Here is a 23,189-nt window from a genome sequence, read left to right as displayed (position 1 = left end):
AGCTTTCAGCCACATTGATGAATGAGAAGTTAAAGTGAATTACAATAAAGGAACGCTGGGAATCTGAGATGTGCCGTCTGCTTCTTAGAGTATAATTTTGAAGGCAGGAGCATTTGTTGAGAACAGCGGGACTCTTATTCTGGTACATTATACAACTCCACCTTATAGTTTTAATCGGATAGGTTTTTCTCTTCTGTAAGGCTTTGATCTCTACTTGGAGGAAAGGTTCTACACTTACTTTCATCTTTTCTTCAAGCAAAAAATAAAATAAGTAGATAAGCAAACAAATGTGTTTCAGCAAGCGTCTTCAAGCCCTTAAGAAGTTCTCATTTTTGTTTTATTTGTGTCTAATCTCAAGATTTGTATAAGTTCAGTGTTGATCCTGTAGTTTTGTGTCCGATGGAAGGAGTGATATTGTACAACACAAAGTATTTATGAAAACCTTGACTAGATTTGTAAGGATATTTAAGACCTAATGTAGTTGTACTGGCATATGTGGCTATCCATCTATAGAGGCAAAGTTCCTTCACATGAGCCTTGTTTTTAATCATTAAAGGGGTTGTCTACCCTACAACATAATACTGATGGCACCTCCATTATCCCTCACACTGCTACAGGAGTATGAAGCTTTATCTGATGCTTATTTAAATTGATGTAATAGACGGATAGGATGATGGGGAGGGGGATGAGGGAGAGACTTTGCAGCTCCCTTGCTTTTATAGGGTTGTCCTGAGTTGGGGCATAAGGGGGACAATCCCTTTTAATCGCCACGTTTGATCCCACCCCACTATAGATCATCTTTGTACTGCCATAATGATGCAGAAAATATTGCAGGGTTATAACAAAATAAGACAAGAAGTCTAGTGGAGGTGTGCAGTAGGTAGACACCCATATGTGTTAGCACATCTAATCCACCTAAACTGCATTAATGGAATCTAAGATGAGTGACCCACAATGCTTCTTTACTCGAAATGATATTGTAGTCTAACCATATGGCAAAAACATTGACCTGAATATTGCCACAGTTGTCTGCTCTATGCCCTATACACATCATGTTGGAAGTGTACATTGGGATACCATGAAAATACTTTCTGTCAATCCATACACTGCACGCATCGCTCAATGAGTGTTGAGGATCATAGGTGAACAGAAACTGTGCTTATCGAGGACACCGCTTCCTATTAGTTTTTTAGGGTTCGGTGGGCATCCCGGCATCTGGACCCCCACTGATCAAAACATTTGACACAAAAGGTTCACTCATTTCTTTTGCTGTAAGCAACTATGGACTAAGTTAGTTTTTTTTTTCTGTGATAATAATCCTTGGGGAACTCCGATGTGGGTTGGGTTTACTCCTTGAGATTTTATGCATTGTGGTCTGCCACTAGAGAGTTTGGAGCTATTCTCTTAAACTTTTCAGAAAAGGTTTTAAAAAATGTAATGCCGGTTCATTTATTATCAGCTATAGACGCCTGATTATTTCATGGTAGTCTGTAGTTATAAGCCCATTACCAGATTACCATTTGTAGATATAGGGTCTGGATTCAATCTTCTACGTGGTGCTCGCAGACATAGTTCAACAATATCCTGAAATCCCGGCACTCACTATTTGCTGAAGAAATTCTTACAGGTTTTTTCTAACCTGGCAAATATAGGCCACTGAATGCTTTTCGTTCTTTAGCAGTTCTAAACTGTTGTAAAATTTGAGCTCAGGGATTTATTTCTATACATTACCAGACTACATGATGTCATCTATTTTGTAGGTCCCCATAGTTTCCAAAATAACGATTCTGTAGTTTTTAAGTCTCAAATCAGTATAGTTTGCCTTTGAACCCTCTCCAGCTCTGCTATATTTTTGCTATTGTGCGATGCCCAAAATGAAACACAGAATTTAAGAAAATTTTTTGTATCCTTATTAATGTATGTAACTGAGCTTAATGGGTCCCATAATTCTTCCATAGAAGTACTTAATCCACCGTACTTTGAAAGTTCACAAACTGTATAAGAAAGTTAGTTACTTCCTTTATAAACGGCTAAATCCTACAAAGTGCATTGTCATATTACAGTATCTTCTATTTTTTCTTAAATTTTGTTCTTTAAGATCGTATTTGCTATTCTTTTGATGTATTTAAGTAGCTCTAAGATCAAAGGCATTCCCAATACTTCAAAGGTTGGGGCCGATATCGTACAACCAATGTGCCTGACTGACTGTACTCAAAATATGTGCGCAATTTCATGAACACAACCTTTAATCGCCTATTAAAGGTTTTTTTGCTTACTATAACCTAGTTTGCCCTTGAAACTTCTCATAAATGACACCTGGGCATGTTCCCATCAGAACATCCCCTTCTCACTGTCACACAGGATGAGTGCGCTCGGCAATGTCAGCAGTACAGATGGCCTATTACGTGGTTTTCGGCAACGAGTCAATGTGCGTAGTTACATTCTCCTGTGGTTACAGTAAAAATGTCATGTACAGTCTTCTTTTTCACATCCTGGACAAGTTCTGTCATATTATCTATGTATTTTACTATTTTGAACAAAATATGCCTTAAGTGAACTTAAGTATCAAAAAGAATAATTTAAAGGGGTACTCTGGTGGAAAATATATATTTTTTAATCAACTGGTGCCAGAAAGATTTGTAAATTACTTCTACTAAAAAATCTTTACCCTTCCAGTACTGTTTAGCAACTGTATGCTACAGAGGAAATTCTTTTCTTTTTTAAATTGTCCACAGTGCTCTCTGCTGACACCTCTGTCCGTGTCAGGAACTGTCCAGAGAAGCATTGGTTTGCAATGGGGATTTTCTCCTGCTCTGTGCAGTTCCTGATACGGTATCAAGTGTCAGCAGAGAGCACTATGGACAAGACAAAAAAGAAATTAAAAAAGAAAACAATTTCCTCTGTAGCATACAGCCGCTAAAAAGTTCTGGAAGGGTAAAGATTTTTTAATAGAAGTAATTTACAAATCTGTTTAACTTTCTGGCACCAGTTGATTTAAAAAAAAAAAAAATTATTTCCACCGTAGTACTCCTTTAGGTTTGCCTATCATCATTTCAGAATTTTCTCAGTTTGCCATTCTTCAATAAAGCTTCTGTGCTAATTATATCAATGTTTTACCTGTCTTTTCTAAAGTACCCCCCCCCCCTTCATAGTCTGGAGGCCACTCATCAGTCTACTGATAGCTAATAAGCTCATGGAGGTGGTCCTATGATTGCCACATCTGTCTATGTTTGCACTGTAGGGGGATTCTTGCCCCTCATCAGTACAGAGCAGAATGCTGACTGGCACGAAAAAGTTGCCTATGTGGTTTGGCAAATAATATCCAATCATGTTATAAGGGTCAAACATTGACTCGTAGGGGTTCTTCCTTATGGAAGAGAACCACATTGCATACTTTATTTCACATGAAGCATTGATGGTTTTTTCTGACTCCGTATGCCAGTTTGGTGGGCTCCCCAAGGAGACCCACCATCCTCTTTTTCCAAGAAGTGAAACGAAGGAGAGAGGACTGTACCACCTATCATAAGGGCTACAGGAACCTTAAACCAGTGTGATCAGAGTCTAGGAAGCATTTTGGATGGGGTTTTCCCAACTCAACTTTTTGTCCTAGAAACGTTATCAGCTTGATTAATATAATGGACTCTAAAGTTCAGTACAGTTTATGCACTTTAATGTTGCAGGCACTCCACTGCTTTCTTTGCCGACTGTTTGGTTTTCCTAGTTGACAGATCACCCAATTAACCACTAATCAAAGAACTGTCAGCAGCTTTTCAGTTCCCCTCTAGTGCATGCACAGGAGAAATGTAGCCTTACGTTTGTTACGTTTATTTCATTCAGTGAAATAAATTGTCTGTCCCTGTAATGTCTGGATGTCCTGGATCCTCCTCTGGATTAAGGTCTTAACAAAATGTCTCAAAGGGAATTTTACAAATTTTACTTATTTTGCTGTCTATGTGAGATACATATGATCAGCAAATATGTTGTCTGTGGGTTTAAAAATGACACCTAAGGTCTTGTCTATAAAGCTCCTATAATCCTGTTGGTTTTTAGCATTCATGTCACTAGGCTGCCCAGCAGTAACACACACTTGTGTCTTCTACAGGATATGAATAAAATACCTTCAGGTTATTTGTTTCTGACCAAACTAAGATATATCAGCAATTCCCTGATGTTTCATTCTCTTCTGGTCTTTTTTTTCTCTTTTTTTAACACTGACTCGTGGAGTTCTACTTTGCTATTAATAAGTATAATTTACATCTTGCTTTTATCCCAAACAGCTCTGTTAACATGCAGCCTTGAGGTTAATGTTGTCTTTGGTGCGCAGCTTTTCCTATATTCTTTAGACACGTGTAGCAAAGCTTAATAAGTGATTAAACTCTTTGTGACTGCTTCATTTGTTCAGATAATAATAACATGGGATCGTGTATGCCTAAATTTGCATACATTTTTCAGGGAAATTACTTTGAGGGCAAAAGATCCAATAGTGCTGGAATCTAGATAGCAATATTAAATTACTGTAAATTTTGCTATTTCATCATGATTTTATATTGACTCGCTAACCCCTGAGCGACTTTTTTGTGTATTAGTTTTTTTCTTCTTTTTTCACACTTTGGGTTAAAACTTAGAGGTTATCTTTATTTTTGTAGCTTCAGTACAATAAAAAAAATAGCCATTTGATATAGTATTTGTTTTATTACTTTACGTAAAAAAGAAAAAAAAAACTTTCTGGAGCTATGTGAGGGCTTATATAGGTACCATTTTGCAGTGGGTGATACTTTTTCTTAAGTGCTAGAGTTGCTTTTTTGTCACATTTCGGGCGTTCACTGTGTGGGATAAACTATTTGAATATTTATATGATTTTTTTTCCGCACATTTAGTTGCCAAATATTTTTTTTTTCTTTTTAGGCTTTTTTCATTTCTTTAAAAAATGAAAGAAGCAATCTGGTTACTATGGGCAACTTAGCAGCAGGTTTTGATAAATCGCCCCCAACACAAGCCCCCCCCCCACAAGTGTGGTTCCAACCTTACGGTGGTCTAAAATACAGCAGCAGGAAAAGAACAGTCAATGAAGTTGCTCTCTTGATGTGATTCCTTGGCACCACTCGACTAAGATACCACCACCCGATATTGTGGAGTATAACAGGAGAGTTGTCCCCTTTGGCCATCCGTGCCATAGATTTACCTGCACTCATATGAAATACCATAGACTACAAATTTGGAATTGAGTAGTGCACAATGTTATACTCTGCTACATCTGAATATATATGTATATATATATATATATATATTTTTTTTTTATTTTTATTTTTTTTTTACTGGGAGTTTTTGCCATTCTCTAGCAGAATGTGATATAAATATGGAACACGCGGCTCATGACACAATGATGTTACTGCCAGTACCGGGCTCATTGTTCTCCTTCTATTATACGTGTGATATATTTTGTTTTTGAATGGAGCTTTAGCCCTTCAAAGATATCTTGATCAAAGCTTGCATTGTGGCAGATATCACTAGGTCACTGTCATCACACACAGAGGTATGAGACATTGAGGGAATAGTTTTCTTTTTTACACAAAAATGTATAAATCTCATGTTTATCAAGAATGGATTTTTGTTATATTTTGAAAGTAGTATGTCTATTGCAGACAGGTTCATGCCTGGAATGAAAATCTCAACATAAGATGAAAAAGACTAATGCAGAGGATTGAAGTGTAGCCTCTGCTGCTTTGGATTTAGGTAGTATCAGTTAAAACTTATTTCCTTTATTTACTCAGAATTTCATGTAGAGACGTGTCTTCAGGTGCACTGTTTTAATACAATTTTATCATGCTTTATAATTCTGCCCCCATCCCATAAATAATTTTTTATATATATATATATATATATATATATATATATATATAAAGAATATATAGGTAGATAGTGTGGGGGATGCTGATTCAAAGACTTCTTATCGGCTGTAAATCTGTGCTGCCATTTTGGAGATATCCATCTTGTTGCTAATAAGGTTTTTACTTCTTATGTACACTGGGAATGGCGGCTGCTGCTGTATGTGCAATGCTTTTTCTGCCCACTCCATCCTTTATCCTCGCCCCTTCATCTGAATACTCGGCCTCTTCACGTCCATGCTGAGGAAGAGGGGATGCATATTTATGAAGGGGGAGGAGTTATCAGCCGTAGTGGGCAGGGGAAAGCTGCACCGATTTTTACCCGGTAGAAAGCGTATAGTGCTGAAGATTCTGATGTCAGTTTTGCTTTAAACTTTGATTTCTTATAGTTTGTTGGAATTGCAATCCCTGCACCGGAAAAGAGAAACTGAACGAATTCCTTTCAAAAAGAGCTCCACGTCTGTCCCCAGGTTGGGTGTAGTATAACAACTTGGCTCCATTCACTTCAATGGAACTGAGCTGCAGAACCACACCCAACCTGGAGACAGACAGGGAATAGTTTTTGAAAGAAATTAGCTTGTTTTTTATTTATTTATTCTTGGATAACCCCTTTAAAACAGGTGACAGGTTCCCTTTAAATTGAACATTATTTAATTCAGACATTTATAGTTTAAATCACCAACAAACATATTAGAAAAAATCCTAACTGTATCATTTCTTAATACAATACCAGGCCTTTTTTTGCCCACATGAAACCAGAGGCACTGTTACCACTGTAATTACCTTACTCAGTGCACTTATATACTCGGTCGGCATGCTTAACATTTTAGGGCATTTTAGGATTTTTTTTTTTTTAGTAGGCATTGCGTTATTTTATAGCCGCTCTAGGCCGTGGCAGTATCTATTAGATCATGGGGAGAGGACTTCATATCCATAATTTCTTGTCTGTGTATTTTTTCAGTGATGCTCTCAGATCTGTATTTTTCCTCTGGCTTCCTCTTCATGTGCTCAGTTCTGCTGCTTTGTGTGAAGTGCTGCAAAAGCGGCCGCCCGGAGACCCAGAAAGATTCTCAAAAATGTTTTCTCTTTGTAAAAGCTACCTTTGATTCATTAAAGTGATAATCTCTCTGTAGCAAAGCAAACTATTGGCAATAAACCTAAATACGGTAGGTCAAAATACTTCAATTATGTATTTATTCAAAAGGGACCTTTTCCTCTAGGAATTCATTTGTCCTGTTTTGCACTCCCTAGTTGGAGAACTCGCTGTTGTTCTTTCTTCCTTTTTGTTGCATATATGAAAGACTACTTTAGCATTTATCTGTTACAGGTAAGATGCGCAAAGCTGTATTATTATTATTTATATTATGGCATCCATAAAGGTTCATAGGGCCCATACTGGACCTCTGCATGCCTCTGATGATATATTGCTATATACTGGCTCCTTTCTTTTCGGTGACAACCCTTTCGATGTGTGATATTGTCTGTATACTGTTCATGAGGATAACTTGAAGGGGATATAACCCTTTGTAAAATTCACTGTATGGGAATTCAACTATTGCTGCAGGATTTATCCATAGATCACTGGAATGTCCAAGCAGCCCACAACACAACAACAAAATAACCCCTGAATCACATGTGCTACAAATACGCTAAAACTTAACTTTTAATGTACTCATTAGTGTTGCTCGCGAATATTCGCAATGCAAATTTTATTCGCAAATATGAGATATTCGCGAATAAAATTTGCATTGCGAATATTTGCGAATATAGCACTATATATTCGCAATTACAAATATTCTTTTTTTTTTTTCCACACATTACACATCACAGTGATCATCCCTCTCTGCTTCCAGCTTGTGTGGTGTAAAGAAGGCTCTAATACTACTGTGTGAGACTGGCGTGCAAATTTTCGCAAATGCAAGTTTTTGTATATGCTAATTTTTGCATATGCAAAATTTTGCATGTGCGAAAATAAAACACGAATATTACGAATATGCAAACTTAGTGAATATATGACGAATATTCGTCCATATATTCGCGAAATATCGCAAATTCGAATATGGCCTATGCCGCTCAACATATAAATTAAACAGAAAAGGTGAGATCCACACGTTTAAAATTACAGACCACTAATTTCATTTAGATATCTAGGAATCAGTGCTTTGGGTCATAGCCGATATGGCCACCGTGAGTATGCAACAGTGAATAGGATTATCAATCTAAGTAATCTGAGTAATCGAGTGCCACACTAAACGGCCCTATGTTTCTTGCCGTCTTACTGAATCAGGGGATATATCTCCCTCTTTGGTAGGCTAAGTAGTGTGGACACTATGTTTAATAATTGTATATCGAGGTAGGTGGAGCCACCCTCAAGATAGTAGTGCCACTGTAAACATGGTTCTCACATGAGGGTGTTCAGGCCACTTATATATGTGGCTATCAGGTGACAATGACTGTTTTGGTTACTCTTGGTGGCTATGCGGCACTCACTCCCCGTAGCCTGCTGTGCACCGCAGGTACGGTTATAAAAGGCTCTCTGGCCAAATCTGACCCATACCTAGTTTTATAGAGTATTCTAATTTGATTTGTTTTGTTTAAGACATAGTGGGCTGCAGTTAAAACCATGTGCTGTCACCACCCGACATGTTTTGCCACTAGTGTGGCTTTATCAAGGAGATGGACTGACAGGATTGAATGTCAATGATGAATGAGCCCTTTTATATGGTATCTAATGTACTCATTAGGTTGTCAACCACTCAGAAGATCGGTCTCAATCAACCAATAATTGGGATTGTTTCATATGTAACTGACCAATCACTTACCTGTCTTCTGGGCTCGTCCGGATACGGATGAATTGCTCGATGAGGTATGAAATTACATCACACGGTAGTTAAGAACTCACGAATCACGGGTGTAACTGGTCTCCTCCAATCGATGTCCGCATCTGTGTAAACAAACACTCACGTCATACTTCTGCGCTGTGTCCAATGCGATATACGCATCTCGCTGCTGTCTAAGTCATCTGACCTGTTTGGATCACATGATCAGCTAGATCACTTGCGCGATCCCGTGTTGTTTCTCTTCTACACAGTTATGCACCTCTGTATATGTCTATACAGGCTCTACTGTGCACGCGCAACTCTACGGACATCGCTGCTCCACTGATATTTAACTATTAACCTGCCAGAGGCTAATCTCCTCCATCCCCACCAGGGATAACCTAGGCTGCTGTGACAATAGGGTAAACTCTATCTCTATATACGAGGCTGTCACGCCCCCTCCCATAGGCTTGCATTGAGGGGCAGAGCGTGATGTCACATGGGGGCGGAGGTGTGACATCACACGCTGTCGGCCCTGTGGTCGCCGGTAATCAGACCCGGAGCGAACACGTTCCAAGGACTTATTATAAACGGGGTGCCGCGTGCAAGATCACGGGGGTCCCCAGCGGCGGGACTCCCGCGATCAGGCATCAAAGTATAGGGGATAAGATGTCTTAGCACCAGAGAACCCCTTTAAGCAAAATACATCCCCAATTAGCCATCATATTGTTGATGTATAAGTATATAAGTTAGTCACTGTGGTGTGCTGATAACCAGTGAATAGAAAGACACAACACACATAGTGAATGGCTGTGCTGAGTTATTGCAGCTCAGTGTCCATTATTATTAATGATAGGGGAGCTGAATTTACCCAGGACTGCCACTACACAATGTATAACTAAAAAGAAATGAGAGAGCCCTCCATAGCGTAAAACCACCAATGTAAGGTCCAGGGATAGAATGGAAATGACCCTTACCGGAGGCGGTGGTGTGAGCTCATACACAACAATGGTCAGCGTGAGTGAGTAATAGGCCCGGTCTGCAGCCTCCCCGCGTGAGTGAGTACAGCTTCCCCAACCAAATGAACAATACCAAGTGAAGACTTTCAGGGAACGGTGGGTTTCAGCGGCGCTGACCAGGAGCGGAAACTTCAGGTGAGTAGAATGATGACTTTATTAAAACAATGCTGTTTTAATAAAGTCCTCATTCTACTCACCTGACGTTTCTGCTCCTGGTCAGCGCCGCTGAAACCCACCGTTCCCTGGAAGGCTTCACTTGGTATTACTGCACAATGTATGGCGCTGTATGCTTTCAGCTCCATTCACCATGTGCTGTGGGCAAACAGCTGTTCATCTGAGTGCCGGGTGTTGAAAAACAGCAGACCAGAAGTGTGCCAGGTGTTTGCCCCCCATGGACGAATATTGTTGCTCTTGGGGAAAATACATCAATATAAAATGTCCTGAAAAGGCCCTGTAATCTCCAAGATATATAACTGGATGTAGCAAAATATCTATAGTTCTAAACCTCAAAATATGTAACTTTTAAAAGTTTTCCTTCCGCTGTACAATATTCAGTGTATAATCATTTTCCCTCATCTTGTGCTGTAATATGGGATTTTCCTACCATGCAGCACTGTAGAATGCTTATTGGAAAGGGACATCTGTTCCTAGTCGCAGTTTGCTAATCATATAGTTTTCTTCTGAAGCTGCCATCATTGAAGATCCAGCCTTGGGAACAAAGCACAGATGTTTTGTGGGCTTTGAGTTAGGAGATTATATGAATTGTACAATCACACATTAAATATAAACTCTCATGGATTACTAATGCTCATTGTATTTTTGCATCACTTGTTACCAATCTTTTGTTTTAATGATAATTGCTGATTCCTGAATATTATGTCTGTTGCAAGTTTCTGTAGTATTCTAGGTCATTTGCCCCATAGCCCTTGACAAAGCCACTTGTTGGTGGCAAAAGGTCCGGGGGGGGGGGGGGGGGGTGGATGTGTATATTGTTTAAAAATCAACAGTCAGGTCTCTGCAATATCCAAAATTATTAGTTGCGGACTGCAGCCGCAACAATAGTACACGGTGATGCTTTGTTATTAGCATGTAGCGACATTCTTTAGGGAATTACTCTGATATTATACAAAGAGACCTACTGTTGGCTGATTTTAATATTAGGCACAACGACCTAAACATAAAATATTAAACTCACGCTTTTTAACATAAAACTGTAAATGTTGTTACTACTGTCATTGTTTTGATGCTAGCTTATTTTTTACCACAAAATAAATGCTGTAAAAATGTGCCCCTCCCCCAAAAAAGACAAAATTTGTATAGTTTTTTTTTTTCATCCCACCCCAAAAATAAGTTTTCTTGTTTTCCTATACCTTATATGGTGAAAAAATAAAAATTAAAAAAAGGAGCAATTAAAAAGTACAACTTGTCCTTTAGAAAATAAACCTGCACGCATCTTTGTCAATGGAAAAATAACAAAGAGGATATGTAAAAATAAAGACGAAAAAACTTAAATTGGCTGCAGGGGTTAAAGGGTTTGATGGCATGTCTGTGTGTATGTTGTATATGTTATATCATGCTTTACTTTAATGCCTTTAAAAAATAATTGCCTGTGCTCACTTTTTATTTTTTCTTATAAAGAAAAAAAATGACTTCCTGACAGGCATTTACTACTTATGGGAACAAAACACCATTCTATGAAAACTGAGTTATTTAGTCGCTATTGTTTTCAGACATGAATGCACTCCGTTTTTAAATGTATAAGCGGCTGGATGAACTCAAATTGAATTTTTTCGACCAAAGGAATTTCTATTAATCTAGGATATAAATGCTTGCCTGGGTCCCATAAGTTAAACCTGCTTATGTATGAATTTAAACAGGTTTTTCCGGAGTAAACCCTGTCCCAAGGTGGAAGGTCTATTGTTATTTATTTAGTATGTTCTGAAGGTGGTTTATTATAAATGTTCCTTCCTGTTGCTTATACTATTCACTGACAAGAAAATTGAAACTTTTGTTTACTTCTTTCTCACTTTGTAAGGGTTTGTTCAGTATGGATTATCACTTTTTTTTTTGTTTATATTGTGTCCGTGGCTTAAGGTCAAGACCACCATGACCATCAGTAATGAAAGAGAACTCCACTATTTATATATCCATTTAACCTTCATCTCCACCATATGGAATTACGCAGCATGAGGCAATGAAAATTGGGTTGTCCATCATTCAGAAGAATGTATTAGAGCTTAAGCACAGTAGGGCACTTTGTTAGTACAATCACGGTCTGATCAGTGCATATCTTGAGACTGACTGCAGAGATACCCCCTAGAATGAAGTCACTTGTCATTTGTTTTATTATTTTTTTCTTCTCACCACACCACCTCCAACCAGGTCCTCTTCAGAGAAATGCAACACAGCTCTGTTAAAGCAGATAAGGCTCAATTGCAGTTTTCTTGACTAGTTGGCTGTAGTAAATGTTGACCGGAAAAAGGAAAATAGATTATTTTGTTAATTTACAGAACAATGTGTTTTAAGATAATATAGGTACTTCTGATAGTTTATTTCATTTTCAATTATTTTTTACATTTGCTTTGTTTTTGCTTCTTTTTTCAGGTTGTGGAAAACATCCTAATGGTGAATCCAGATGTTGGTCCGCAAATATTCGTTGCCCTGTTGCCACCAGTCTTCAGAGGAATTATTGATGGGGAGGTAATTTATTTTTTGCTGTCCCAAATTCTACACTATACAGAGGCCATGTAATTGCTTCACTGACCAATACTAATATATTGTGACTGAATAATACCCGCATACAGTAATCCATTAAAATTTACAGTACAGCCCCACTTTCTGACAACTTATATACCCATTTATATTTTAGGTGCAAGAGTAGGTCATCACTTTTTTTCTGCCTAAATCACAGCAGAGTTAACCCCGAACAGTTTACTTTATTGCTGTAATGTATCATACTGTCTTAAAAGCTGCAGTGTTTCAGTATAGTTATAACTCTGGCCGAGAATGGGGCCCCAAGTCACTGGGGCAGTGTCTGGTGGCTTCTACCTGTGTCACCAACCTTGATTGATACGTCTTCTTATATACGCAAGTCCCAAGTTGAAAGAGATTTATTAGCCAAGACCAGTATGGTTGGAGAAAAGCCCCAGAGACTAAGAGCCCCAGCTGTTTTATAACCATGATTCCTCTGAATTGCTGCAGCATTTTGGAGGGAATGATAACATCATTGTAATAAAGGAGCCTGTCTGTTTCATGCTGCCCATGGTCTGAGTAGCATGCAAATGATGACAGGTTTCTGAAAATGTCAACATCATTGCCCCACAGTTTCTGCATAACAATGACTGCAACAGAGCCTTCCATACCAGTGCCTGACACCCCATTGCTTCCATTAATATTAAGTTTAGGGCTGGGTTACACATACATTCTGGGTATTCTGCATGGCGTCAACTACATTGAAACCTTTTCTTAGCCTATTTGTAGACTACTTTTTCTTAATTTTATTGTTTTTGGAGATCTATTAAACCATTACTCTGGACTGCATATGTATGTTTGTGTTGTTATTACACATTACAATACTAAATTTTAAATTTTGGTGAACTCGTAGAGATATCCAGTGGTCATGTCCACGTACCTTGGCATCCTTGGACGTGTTCTTCTGCAAAACCTAGCCTGCTTCTCTTCACTATTAAATCAGATGGCACAGGAATGCAGCCAAGAGGTTAGTATTGGATATACCAGAAATCATCTGATGGGATTGTCATGGATATATAGATAATTATTGGACCCAATCATGTTACTGGGGCTTGATAAAAAAAGGCTTCTATTTCAAGATGACCACCAAATAAAACACTATTCATTTATTTATTAGAGTGTGCCACATAAATAGTCATGTATTATTCTCTGAGGACTGTATCCAATCTATTTCAAGCTCTTTATTGCCAAAACTCCCTACTCTTTAGGGTCCCATTACACAGAGCAATAATGGACTATACAGGCAGATACTGCCTTATGTAATAGGGCCAGTGATCAGCCAACAAATGTGATTTGCTGTCAGCGAACGATGGAAGCAGAGAGCCACGGGAATAATACAGTGATTGTTCTTGTGGCCCTTTTTGCATATTAGTCGAGCCTTGTAATAAGCTCACTAAATTAGCATTGGCGCCTTAACCCTTCTTATCCTAATCTAAGTTACAATTACAGCATATTTAGTGTATAGCAAATATATATAGGCCATTGCAGTGTAAATGTCTTTTTAGTAGAAGCGTATTATTATTGCAGTACACTTCTGCTGAGACATGCAAGTAATAAAGTTACATTTTCTAGTTTACATGACAAACTATTAGGTTTGGGTTCCATTTTTGCCTTAAAAGTAGTCCTGTAAGTGCAATGTAACATTCAGGGAAATGAGTTCTGTTTGCATTCCGTTAAGGTAAAGGAATTGCTAAGAGAAAGCCCCCTAGGCTGTGATAGAACACACTTGTACCTATTTTACCAGGAATTACTGCCAGTGTAATTACACTATCACAGCCTTCCATGTAACAATGGCCAATCCCGGTAGCGCAATTTGTTCTTCCTTTTTATTAAGCTATACCAGTCAGGACTTAGGTTGTATATTCTCTTTAATGCGTGCATCAGCTCAGCTTGTTCTCTTTGCAGGCTGACCAGATTCTCGGAAATGTCATTGAAATGTGGGTGGATAGAATGGACAATATTACTCAGCCGGAAAGGAGGAAGCTCTCTGCACTTGCATTAGTTTCTTTGCTGCCCACAGGCAACAGGTACAGAAAGTTTGTTGTGTATTTTTTATGCTGCTTCGGGTTACTACTGCATTACTGGGATCTCAGGCACCTTAGGAATATATGACAAAGGGTATGATGAATATTAAAGAGCTGAGAATACAGTGTGGAGCTGCCATGGTATCTTTGGCCTGAGCCCTATGTATTAATCTAGCAACACTGGGCATTCCTTCAAAGATCACATTCACTCCACACCTCTGGGCATTCCTTCAAAGATCACATTCACTCCACACCTCTGGGCATTCCTTCAAAGATCACATTCACTCCACACCTCTGGGCATTCCTTCAAAGATCACATTCACTCCACACCTCTGGGCATTCCTTCAAAGATCACATTCACTCCACACCTCTGTCATAGCAGCATGAATTTTTTATTTAAATGTCACTCTTTGGACTGTAGGAGAAGATTCACTATGAAGCTCATAAATTACTTTTGCTGTACTTATTTATGAGCAGTATCCAAAATACTAGAGAAGGCAACCAGCAATTGACACCTCAGAAGCTCCACGTTTTACACTTTACAAAAGTTACATTTAATAAACCTATGCTAAATAACAACTATTAGAGACAACTGATATGAGCTTGCCTGTATGGAAAATAAATGTGACTTCGGAGTGTAGTAAAACAGTTAGGCTGGTGGAGGTGGGGTAATAGGGTGTGGAATATGTTCTTGGGTGTGGGTTGTGTCCTTGTATACCTGTGGATAAATGGCTTGGGTGTACCTATCTAAGCATTCAAGTTGACTAGGTTCATCCATTCATGGCAGCTGTTGTGCCAATGAAAGAAGGATACTTTCAGCAGAACTATGCACCATCCCACAAAGCTCATGTTTCAGTTTCAGCATCATGACAGCGGTTATGCTTGCTTCCGGGTATTTCCAGTCCTTAGATCTTATACCTGGTCCAATAGAAGACCTATAGGAATAACAGGCTGTTCAGAAAATGTCATCTCCATCTTCTAATCTGCTAAATCTACAAGAAGCTATCCTATTCACATGGGCCAATAATTTAAACATCTAGTGAACTCTATGCCACAATGAACTGCAGCAAATCTGTAGGTCAAATAAGGCCCTGCATTACCAGATAGATGTGTCTAATAAAGGGACCGTTTAGTATGTCTGTGTCACCAGATAATCCTTTTCTACCTGCAGGCATTAAGGTTCCAATGGTGGATTGTTGGACACGGCTTTGTACACACTTCTTTTAGGCTGTACTGAATGCTCCCAAGTATACATTTTACATGCTATAACAGAGTTCCTTTGGTCAGAAGTATGCTAAAAGACTGTCATTTTGGCATTTGTCTTATTTGCAACTGTATTAAATAGTGTACTGAACCTTTCAATGTAACTGTATCCTACAAATCAATCTATATAATAAAAGGCTATTCCATTATTAAATAGGTACTCCCTGGAAAAAAAAAATAAAATCAACTGGTGCCAGAAAGTTAAACAGATTTGTAAATGACTTCTATTAAAAAATCTTAATCCTTCCAGTACTTACCACAGAAAGTTATTTTCTTTTTCAATTTCCTTTCAGTCTGACCACAGTGCTCTCTGCTCACACCTCTGTCCATTTTAGCAACTGTCCAGAGTATGAACAATTCCCCATAGAAAACCTATCCTTCTCTGGACAGTTCCCAAAATGGACAGAGGTGTCAGCAGAGAGCACTGTGGTCAAGCAAAAAGGAAATTCAAAAAGAAAAGAACTTCCTATGGATCATAACAGCAGCTGATAAGTACTGGAAGGATTAAGAATTTTTAATAGACTTAATTTACAAATCTGTTTAACTTTTTGGCACAAGTTGATTTAAAAAAAAAAATGTTTTCCAGTGGAGTACCCCTTTAACGTTTTCAAACATGACACATAAATATATCTGATACTTTCAGTACTGGTGGTGTTTGAGCTCAGGCTCCCTACCCATATTCAATAAATAAGGTCCCCTGACTCAAAAATCTATATCCATCGACCTCCCTTATTATAATGTCCTGGCGAAACTGATGTGCAACTTTGGAAATTTCTTAAGGGGATTGTCCGGTTAAAATCATCTTATACAGTATCCACTGGTTAGGAGATAAGGATCAGATCACAGGGGGCCATTAATATTAGATTGTGGGAGTCTCAGCACCCCTGCTGATCTAAGTGGCCACAGCACTTGAGTTCTAAGGTTTCTTCTAACAGTTGGTCAGCAGAGGAGCCTTGAGTGTTTCCCACAACAGATCAATGGCAGATTGATGTCCAGATTGATGGCCTATTCAATTTAATAAACTTGAATAATCCCTTCTGATAACATAAATCATAATATGTTACTCCTGTGCTGTTATATAAGCTGTGCAGCCTTATGGCAATAAAGTTTGATCATTGTATGAAAAGATATGCAACTTTCTAAAACACTTTTGAAAATCCCTAGCTATTCTTACTTTTCTTACTGTAAGTGTCTGGTTAGATTTCTATGACTGAAATCCCTTCTGTCCAATCTACTTTGGTTTTGTGACTGCATGTTCACATATAAAGTTTAACCTAATCCTTTGTTACAGTGACCTGTCTGCCAATGTCCATGGATATCTTGAGACATATAGTAACAGGCTCTTGGCTGATACATTTCTTCACAATTGCCGATGCATGCCTGTGGCCCTGATCTGTGAACGTGTCCCTCATGGCACTTCCTATAATAAGGCAGAGAGAGTCATAAGTGCTTGTATTAGAAACATTAGAGTCAGGTACATAGGTTGAGACAGTTTCTTGGTTCATAGCTTGCCAATGACCCTAATTTTGGTAGCAGTGGGGTTGATCAGTATTGAGTGACTCTACAGTAGAAAAGGATCTGGGTGTTATTGTTAGTAATAAACTTAAAGGAGTACTGCAACCATAGAACACTTATCCCCTATCCGAATGCTGGGACCCTCCCTACGATCTCCTGTTTCGTCTACCTCACTAAGAGATCGACAGACACGCCCCCTAAATTCTCCTGTGGATAGGGGATTAGTGTTTCATGGCTACAGTACTCCTTTAAAGCTAACCAGGTATTGTCTTGTACGAGAAAAGAGAGGGGAAACAATATTTTACTTCTTTGTAAAGCAAGTCCATTGAAAAAGATATGAGGTGGTAGAGTGTTCCGAGAATGGCAACCCAATTAATATAACTTCAACAATTTAAAGAAAATGGGCTATGTTCACACTACATTTTAGCCTTTTGCAGGAGATGTAGCAAATATTAACATGACATTATACGTATTACGGACCACGATGCGGTAAAATTTAACTGGACATTTTCAGTAGTTGTTGTGTTAATTGTTTATATAAAGTTAACGGTATTATGATTTGTAATATGTTAAAGGGGTATTCCGGGCAAAAACATCTTATCCCCTATCCAATGGATAGGGGAAAAGATGTCTGATCGTGGGGGGCCCACTGCTGGGACCCCCGTGATCTCCCTGCAGCACCCGCATTCTATGCGGGGCTGCATCTCCAGTTTTGGAAACCTCCGGGACTGGGGAAGTGACGTCACGCCACGCCCCCTCCATTCTTGTCTATGGGAGGGGGCTTGACGACCATCACGCCGCCTCCCATAGACATGAATGGAGTGGGCGTGGCGTGATGTCACATCCCCAGCATAGAATGCTGGTGCTGCAGGGAGATCGCGGGGGGGTCCCAGCAGCGGGCCCCCCGCGATCAGACATCTTATCCCCTATCCTTTGAATAGGGGATAAGATTTTTTAAGATAAGATATCTGTATACATTGGGAGGACTCCCAATAGAGGACACAACATGCCCTGGCACCCACTGAACCTCCCTGCAGCAGCCCCAGCACAGCTGTTTAATCGGCGGTCTCCTGCTTCTGTATGTCCACAGACCACATCATTTGCCCCCCCCCCCCCCCCGCTGATCCCCCCCATGACTCTTTTTTTTCCCCTGTGCCAAATCATCCCCCCTTGATTATCCCTTCGCCACATCATTTCCCTTTGATCCCCCTTGTGCCATTTAATTCTCCCTTTATTACCCTCTGTATGAATTCATCACCCTGCTTTATCGCTGCCTGTGCCATTTCTTCCCCCCTTAATCCCCCCTGTGCCACTTTGTTCCCCAGTGTCAAATCATTCCCCCCTTACCCCATGTTCCACATCACTTTTCCTCTTCCGTCCTCCACAGTTGTTCTTTTTAGACTCAGGTACAGGGGCTCTCAGCAGATTTGACATTCTCCTGATATCCTCTGCACTGCACTCACTGAGAGGCTGCCAGCAGTGAGGAGTGACGCTCCTGATCGAGAGCAGAGGTTGCTGCAGGCACTGACAAGGAGCGTCACTCGTCACTGCTGGAAGCTGCTGCTACTCACAGCCTCTCAGTGAGTGCAGCACAGAGGACATCAGGAGAATGTCAAATCCGCTGAGAGCCCCTGCACCTGAGCCTGCTGGCCAGGTAAGAAGAACAATAGGGGATGGGGGGGGGGGGGAGACAGAGAGAAAAAATTATATGGCACAAAGGGTAAGGGGGTGGATGATTTGGCACTGGGAAAAAGGGGGATGAAATGGCACAGGGGGTGGTAAAGAGGGGATAGGTCATGGCAAGCAGTACAGATTTATAATCAACAATCCTTATCAGGCACAGGAGAGTAATTACATTACACAGGGGACAGTCAGAAACAGAGTCAGGAGAGGCAGACACAGGTCATACTTGGAAATCAGGAATACAGAGCATTTTTCTTTGAACACTAGGAAACCACACTTATATTTAGAAATCAGAGAGCGCCAGGATTGGAGGAGGACAGGTTTTGGGTGTGCATTGGAGGAGGACAGGCTGTGTGCACACTCTACAGATGGAATTGCAGCAGGGCCAAAAAGCAGAAGTATGGCGGTGGCTGGAGGAGTATGTTGCATGGCACAGAAGCCTGTAGTGGCTGTGTCAGTGTCATTTGGAAGTGTATAGGTGCTGCCATTTTGCCCTGCCCTGTATATGAAGCCTTATTTTATAATCTCAAAACACTGTGCATGCCTTTCTATCATTTACTGCAATCCCGCTGTCTTGGAAGAATTCTCAGCATGGATTCCATTATTTAGCTCATTGCGCAGCATTGCATTTTAGCAGTGATTGTCCTAATCATTTCAAGCCGTAGTTCATTTCCCTCCTAGGTGCTTACCATCATGTGTAAAGTTTACTTCTGCCGTTTATTACCTTTTCAGAATACATTATGCTATTTTCGCCTCTATTCGACTCCCTTTAGTCTATGAATGGGGAAAAAGAAGTAGATCTTAGCTATGTCTCTCGTAAATTTCTTGTTACATCCAACACTTGCTGGTGGAACAGCATTAATGCTGTATATTTTTGGAGGTCTTCCTAGGTTAACATGACACATAGGAACAACTTACAAAGCTCTATAGGTTCTGTTCAAGGGTATGTTCACATGGTGTAGAATTCCGCGCTGTGAACATTATCATCAGTGTGAATTGGTCTTCTGTGAGACCCATTCACACTGCTGAATTTCAGCCGCGGACAGTTGTTCCGTGCAAAGAAAGAACAGGTTCATTCTTTGGCAGAATTCCGCGAGTACTGCATAGCCGTCACTGGTGACAGCGCAGTGCCCAGTGGTTCTACTGCCGAAGTATCTTCGGCGGCGGCTGCCTGACGGAGTCTCTGCTCGTGGAGATTCCGAAGTGTGAACATACCCTAAATGTGTTAATGTAGAGCTAAATCAAGGCTTTTCTGCCATTTTCTACTGGAGCCTCACCAGCCAGAACATTTTGATTCCTGGGCCTTACTATTAGTCCAAATAAAGTTTGTCTCCTAAAGTAGAATGGTAAAATAAATGTGATTGGTATTGTAGCTTCACCAAAGATTGGTGCAACTGAAAAAAAGTTCTGTATTGCATATATTCACTTCTATTCATACTACTTTCTTAGCTGTGCCTTACCAACAATTTGGAGCACCTGCCTCATTCTCCAGAACACTCAGACCCCGCTGATAGTGCCCACATGATAGTTCCCATTTAGAGAGTCAAAAATATGCGGCTAACACTGCTCACCAATATCACATCCCCCTATCTACAGAATATTTCTGAGCCAGAAATATCTTAAACGCAAAGTTGTTACTCTTTTGTCAGAATGAAGTGGGTCTGCTAGAGATAGGTGAAGGATGGTGGGGGGAAGAAGCTGTTGGACACCATTAAAGTAATAATGGGGTCCCTTTTAAATTATATGCCTCAATATAGAGGAAAGGGGCCACCAATATGAGCCAAAGCAATGAGCCACTAAGTAAAAGCATCTCTCGCTTTGACAATACTTCACTTGCAGTGACTGCTGGGGGAACAGTTCCGTTTTGGACCAGCTTCTTTGTTACAGAAGAGATTTAGTGTCTACATGAAACAACTAGTTTAACATCAGTGACACAGGACATATTGCTAATTTTAAAGTTTAAAGACTGCAATACTCAAATATAACAATTACTAAGAGGCTTTATTTTAGACCACCACATTGTTATGGTGATTGTGCCTGAACAGAATACTGATCATTATATACACAATGCTATGTATACAGTTGGAAGAAGCCACAATTGCTTTCTTGTAGCTGTTAGTGATAAGAGAGAGCGGGTCTCATAGTTCTGTATGTTACAGATGTCAAGCGAAGGGCTGTTTGTGATTATAGAATAGAAAAGGAAAAACAATAAATACATAAAAATACAAGCCCTATAACAAAAATATGTCCTAAGTGGTAGCCCTTACCTATCAGACATTGATGCCATATTATCCTGTTATACCACCAGAGCCGAGTCTTTCTTGAAAATACCATTTTTTGCTCTCTAGATAAGTCATTTTCACTTTTCTTTTCTTTTTTAACATTAAGATGTTTTTTTTTTTTTTTTTTTTCACTTCAAATATTGGAGCTGGTTTTAACTTTGCAGTTGCCATGCATATTGAGCTTGCAAGAAGAATGTTCTGTTCTATGGCATAAGTAGTGTACCCCCCATCTCCTTTCTACTTCAAAGTACAGTGGTCCTACAGATATTTGAACTAAGCACCAGTTTGCCAATCCCTTTTTTGTTACTAATAGCATTGCAAACAGTGGGAAGCCAAGTTATTCGGCACCTTTGAGTGACTTGACTGTCAATTTTTCAGGAGCAAAACAGTTTTAAATTAAAATTTTATGTCTTATATACGGTTTTCTGACCGGACCAAAAACCGTAGTATACCATGGTCTTAAGTCCGGTCAGAAAACCGTAAATGGGGCAAAAAAGAGACAACCTGAGTCAGCGTTGGACTCCGGTCGGTTCATTGAAATGAATGGGGTTCGGGCTGGATCCGGCTGGGATATGGGAGCAGACGGTTTTCGCTCCTCCCAACCGGATCCAGCACCCATACACTACAAACATAGTGTGAACCCACCCTTACTATGTAAGTTGCAAGGAGAAGGGTTTGGTATTGGCTATAGAAAGAAGGTATAGCTCGGCCATGTTTCCAGGACATTAGTGTCACCAAATATAGATATGATTTTACTCACTTTTTTAGTGACCTATCTAGCAGTTGCTGCAGTTTAATAGGATAGAATGACCTGACCAACTCTCTTTAAACATGAAAATGATGTTACATGTGTATTAACCTGACATGCTGTAAATCATGTTACCTTTAAAGTTCACAGATAGAAATGAGTGTGTCTTCATAGATGAAAATCAGTGTATCTCTTTCAAGTCCAGGTATTTTTAAGACTTGTTGCTGAAGGTCACATGCTTTATTCAGGATGAAAAAGTCATATTTTAATTGCACAAGATATATGCAAGGTGGTAGCCATTGAATGCCTCATCTTTCACTTGCCAAAAATGCTGAAAATTAACATTTTCCCTGCACGCATCGTTCCATTCCAAAGAGCTTATCTCTGACCCTGAAATAAGTGCACAAGCGTCATTTCACTATTTGGTACAACATGTATTTCCAGTGTGGTACTAACTGTCTGGAATTAATTCCTGCTCTTAAAACATTTATTTGTATAACTTTTATATATCTTTTTACAATTTGTCTGTTTACCACTTTATTATAGCTGTTTTATGGCTTGAGGGTCATTACATTGGACCATATTAAAAGCTATAGAAAGGGGAGGGTGCAGTCTTAGTTCCCAAGGTGAACATAGTAAATGCATTTCTTGCTGTAGTTGGGCCCTCCTTCAGTTTAATAATCTAAATAGGCACAGAGCCATCACTTACTGTATACAATGCACAAACCGAGGACAAATACAGAAGTAAAGGCAAAAATAGACTTTGTAAGTTTGCATGTACACAAGCCAACCAATACCGTTTCTCCATAACCCCAAAATAACTGTCAATAGCAGCTCTGGAGCACATACTGCGGTACACACAGGTGAAAAAAATAGTATTTAAAAAATTACATTTAGCTTGTGTTTCATATTGCTAAGAAAAATGTGAGCATATCCCATCAAGGAAAGCAGGACAAGCTTTTAAAAAAAATGAATGCAGCATAAGAGTAAAGAAACATTAAAGAGGATAGTCTGTTAATATTAGATCAGCAGGGGTGCAACTCCTTGTACCTCCTTCAATCAGTTGATTGAAGGGGCCATACTGTTCCTGTGAGTGTCAGAGCCTCCTTTAGGGTAGGGTCACACGGGAACGCATCTGCAGCATAATTGACGCTGCGGATGCGCAGCCGACAATCACAGAGGAACAGCAGAGCGAGCTCC

General features: G+C 39.6%; 1 protein-coding gene across 1 annotated transcript in view; it reads left to right on the top strand.

The window, feature by feature from the left end:
• IPO11 (importin 11) overlaps positions 1-23,189 on the top strand; it is a 494,099-nt gene that overhangs the window by 250,981 nt on the left and 219,929 nt on the right. Inside the window, exons 25-27 of the mRNA XM_056541414.1 lie at positions 12,328-12,423; positions 13,328-13,441; positions 14,380-14,501. Coding sequence (XP_056397389.1) covers positions 12,328-12,423; positions 13,328-13,441; positions 14,380-14,501 — 332 coding nt within the window. The remainder of the gene's footprint in view (positions 1-12,327; positions 12,424-13,327; positions 13,442-14,379; positions 14,502-23,189) is intronic.

This window comes from Hyla sarda, chromosome 1, assembly GCF_029499605.1.
Source record: "Hyla sarda isolate aHylSar1 chromosome 1, aHylSar1.hap1, whole genome shotgun sequence".
Lineage (NCBI taxonomy): Eukaryota > Metazoa > Chordata > Amphibia > Anura > Hylidae > Hyla > Hyla sarda.
This window is presented reverse-complemented; position numbering and strand designations above follow the sequence as displayed.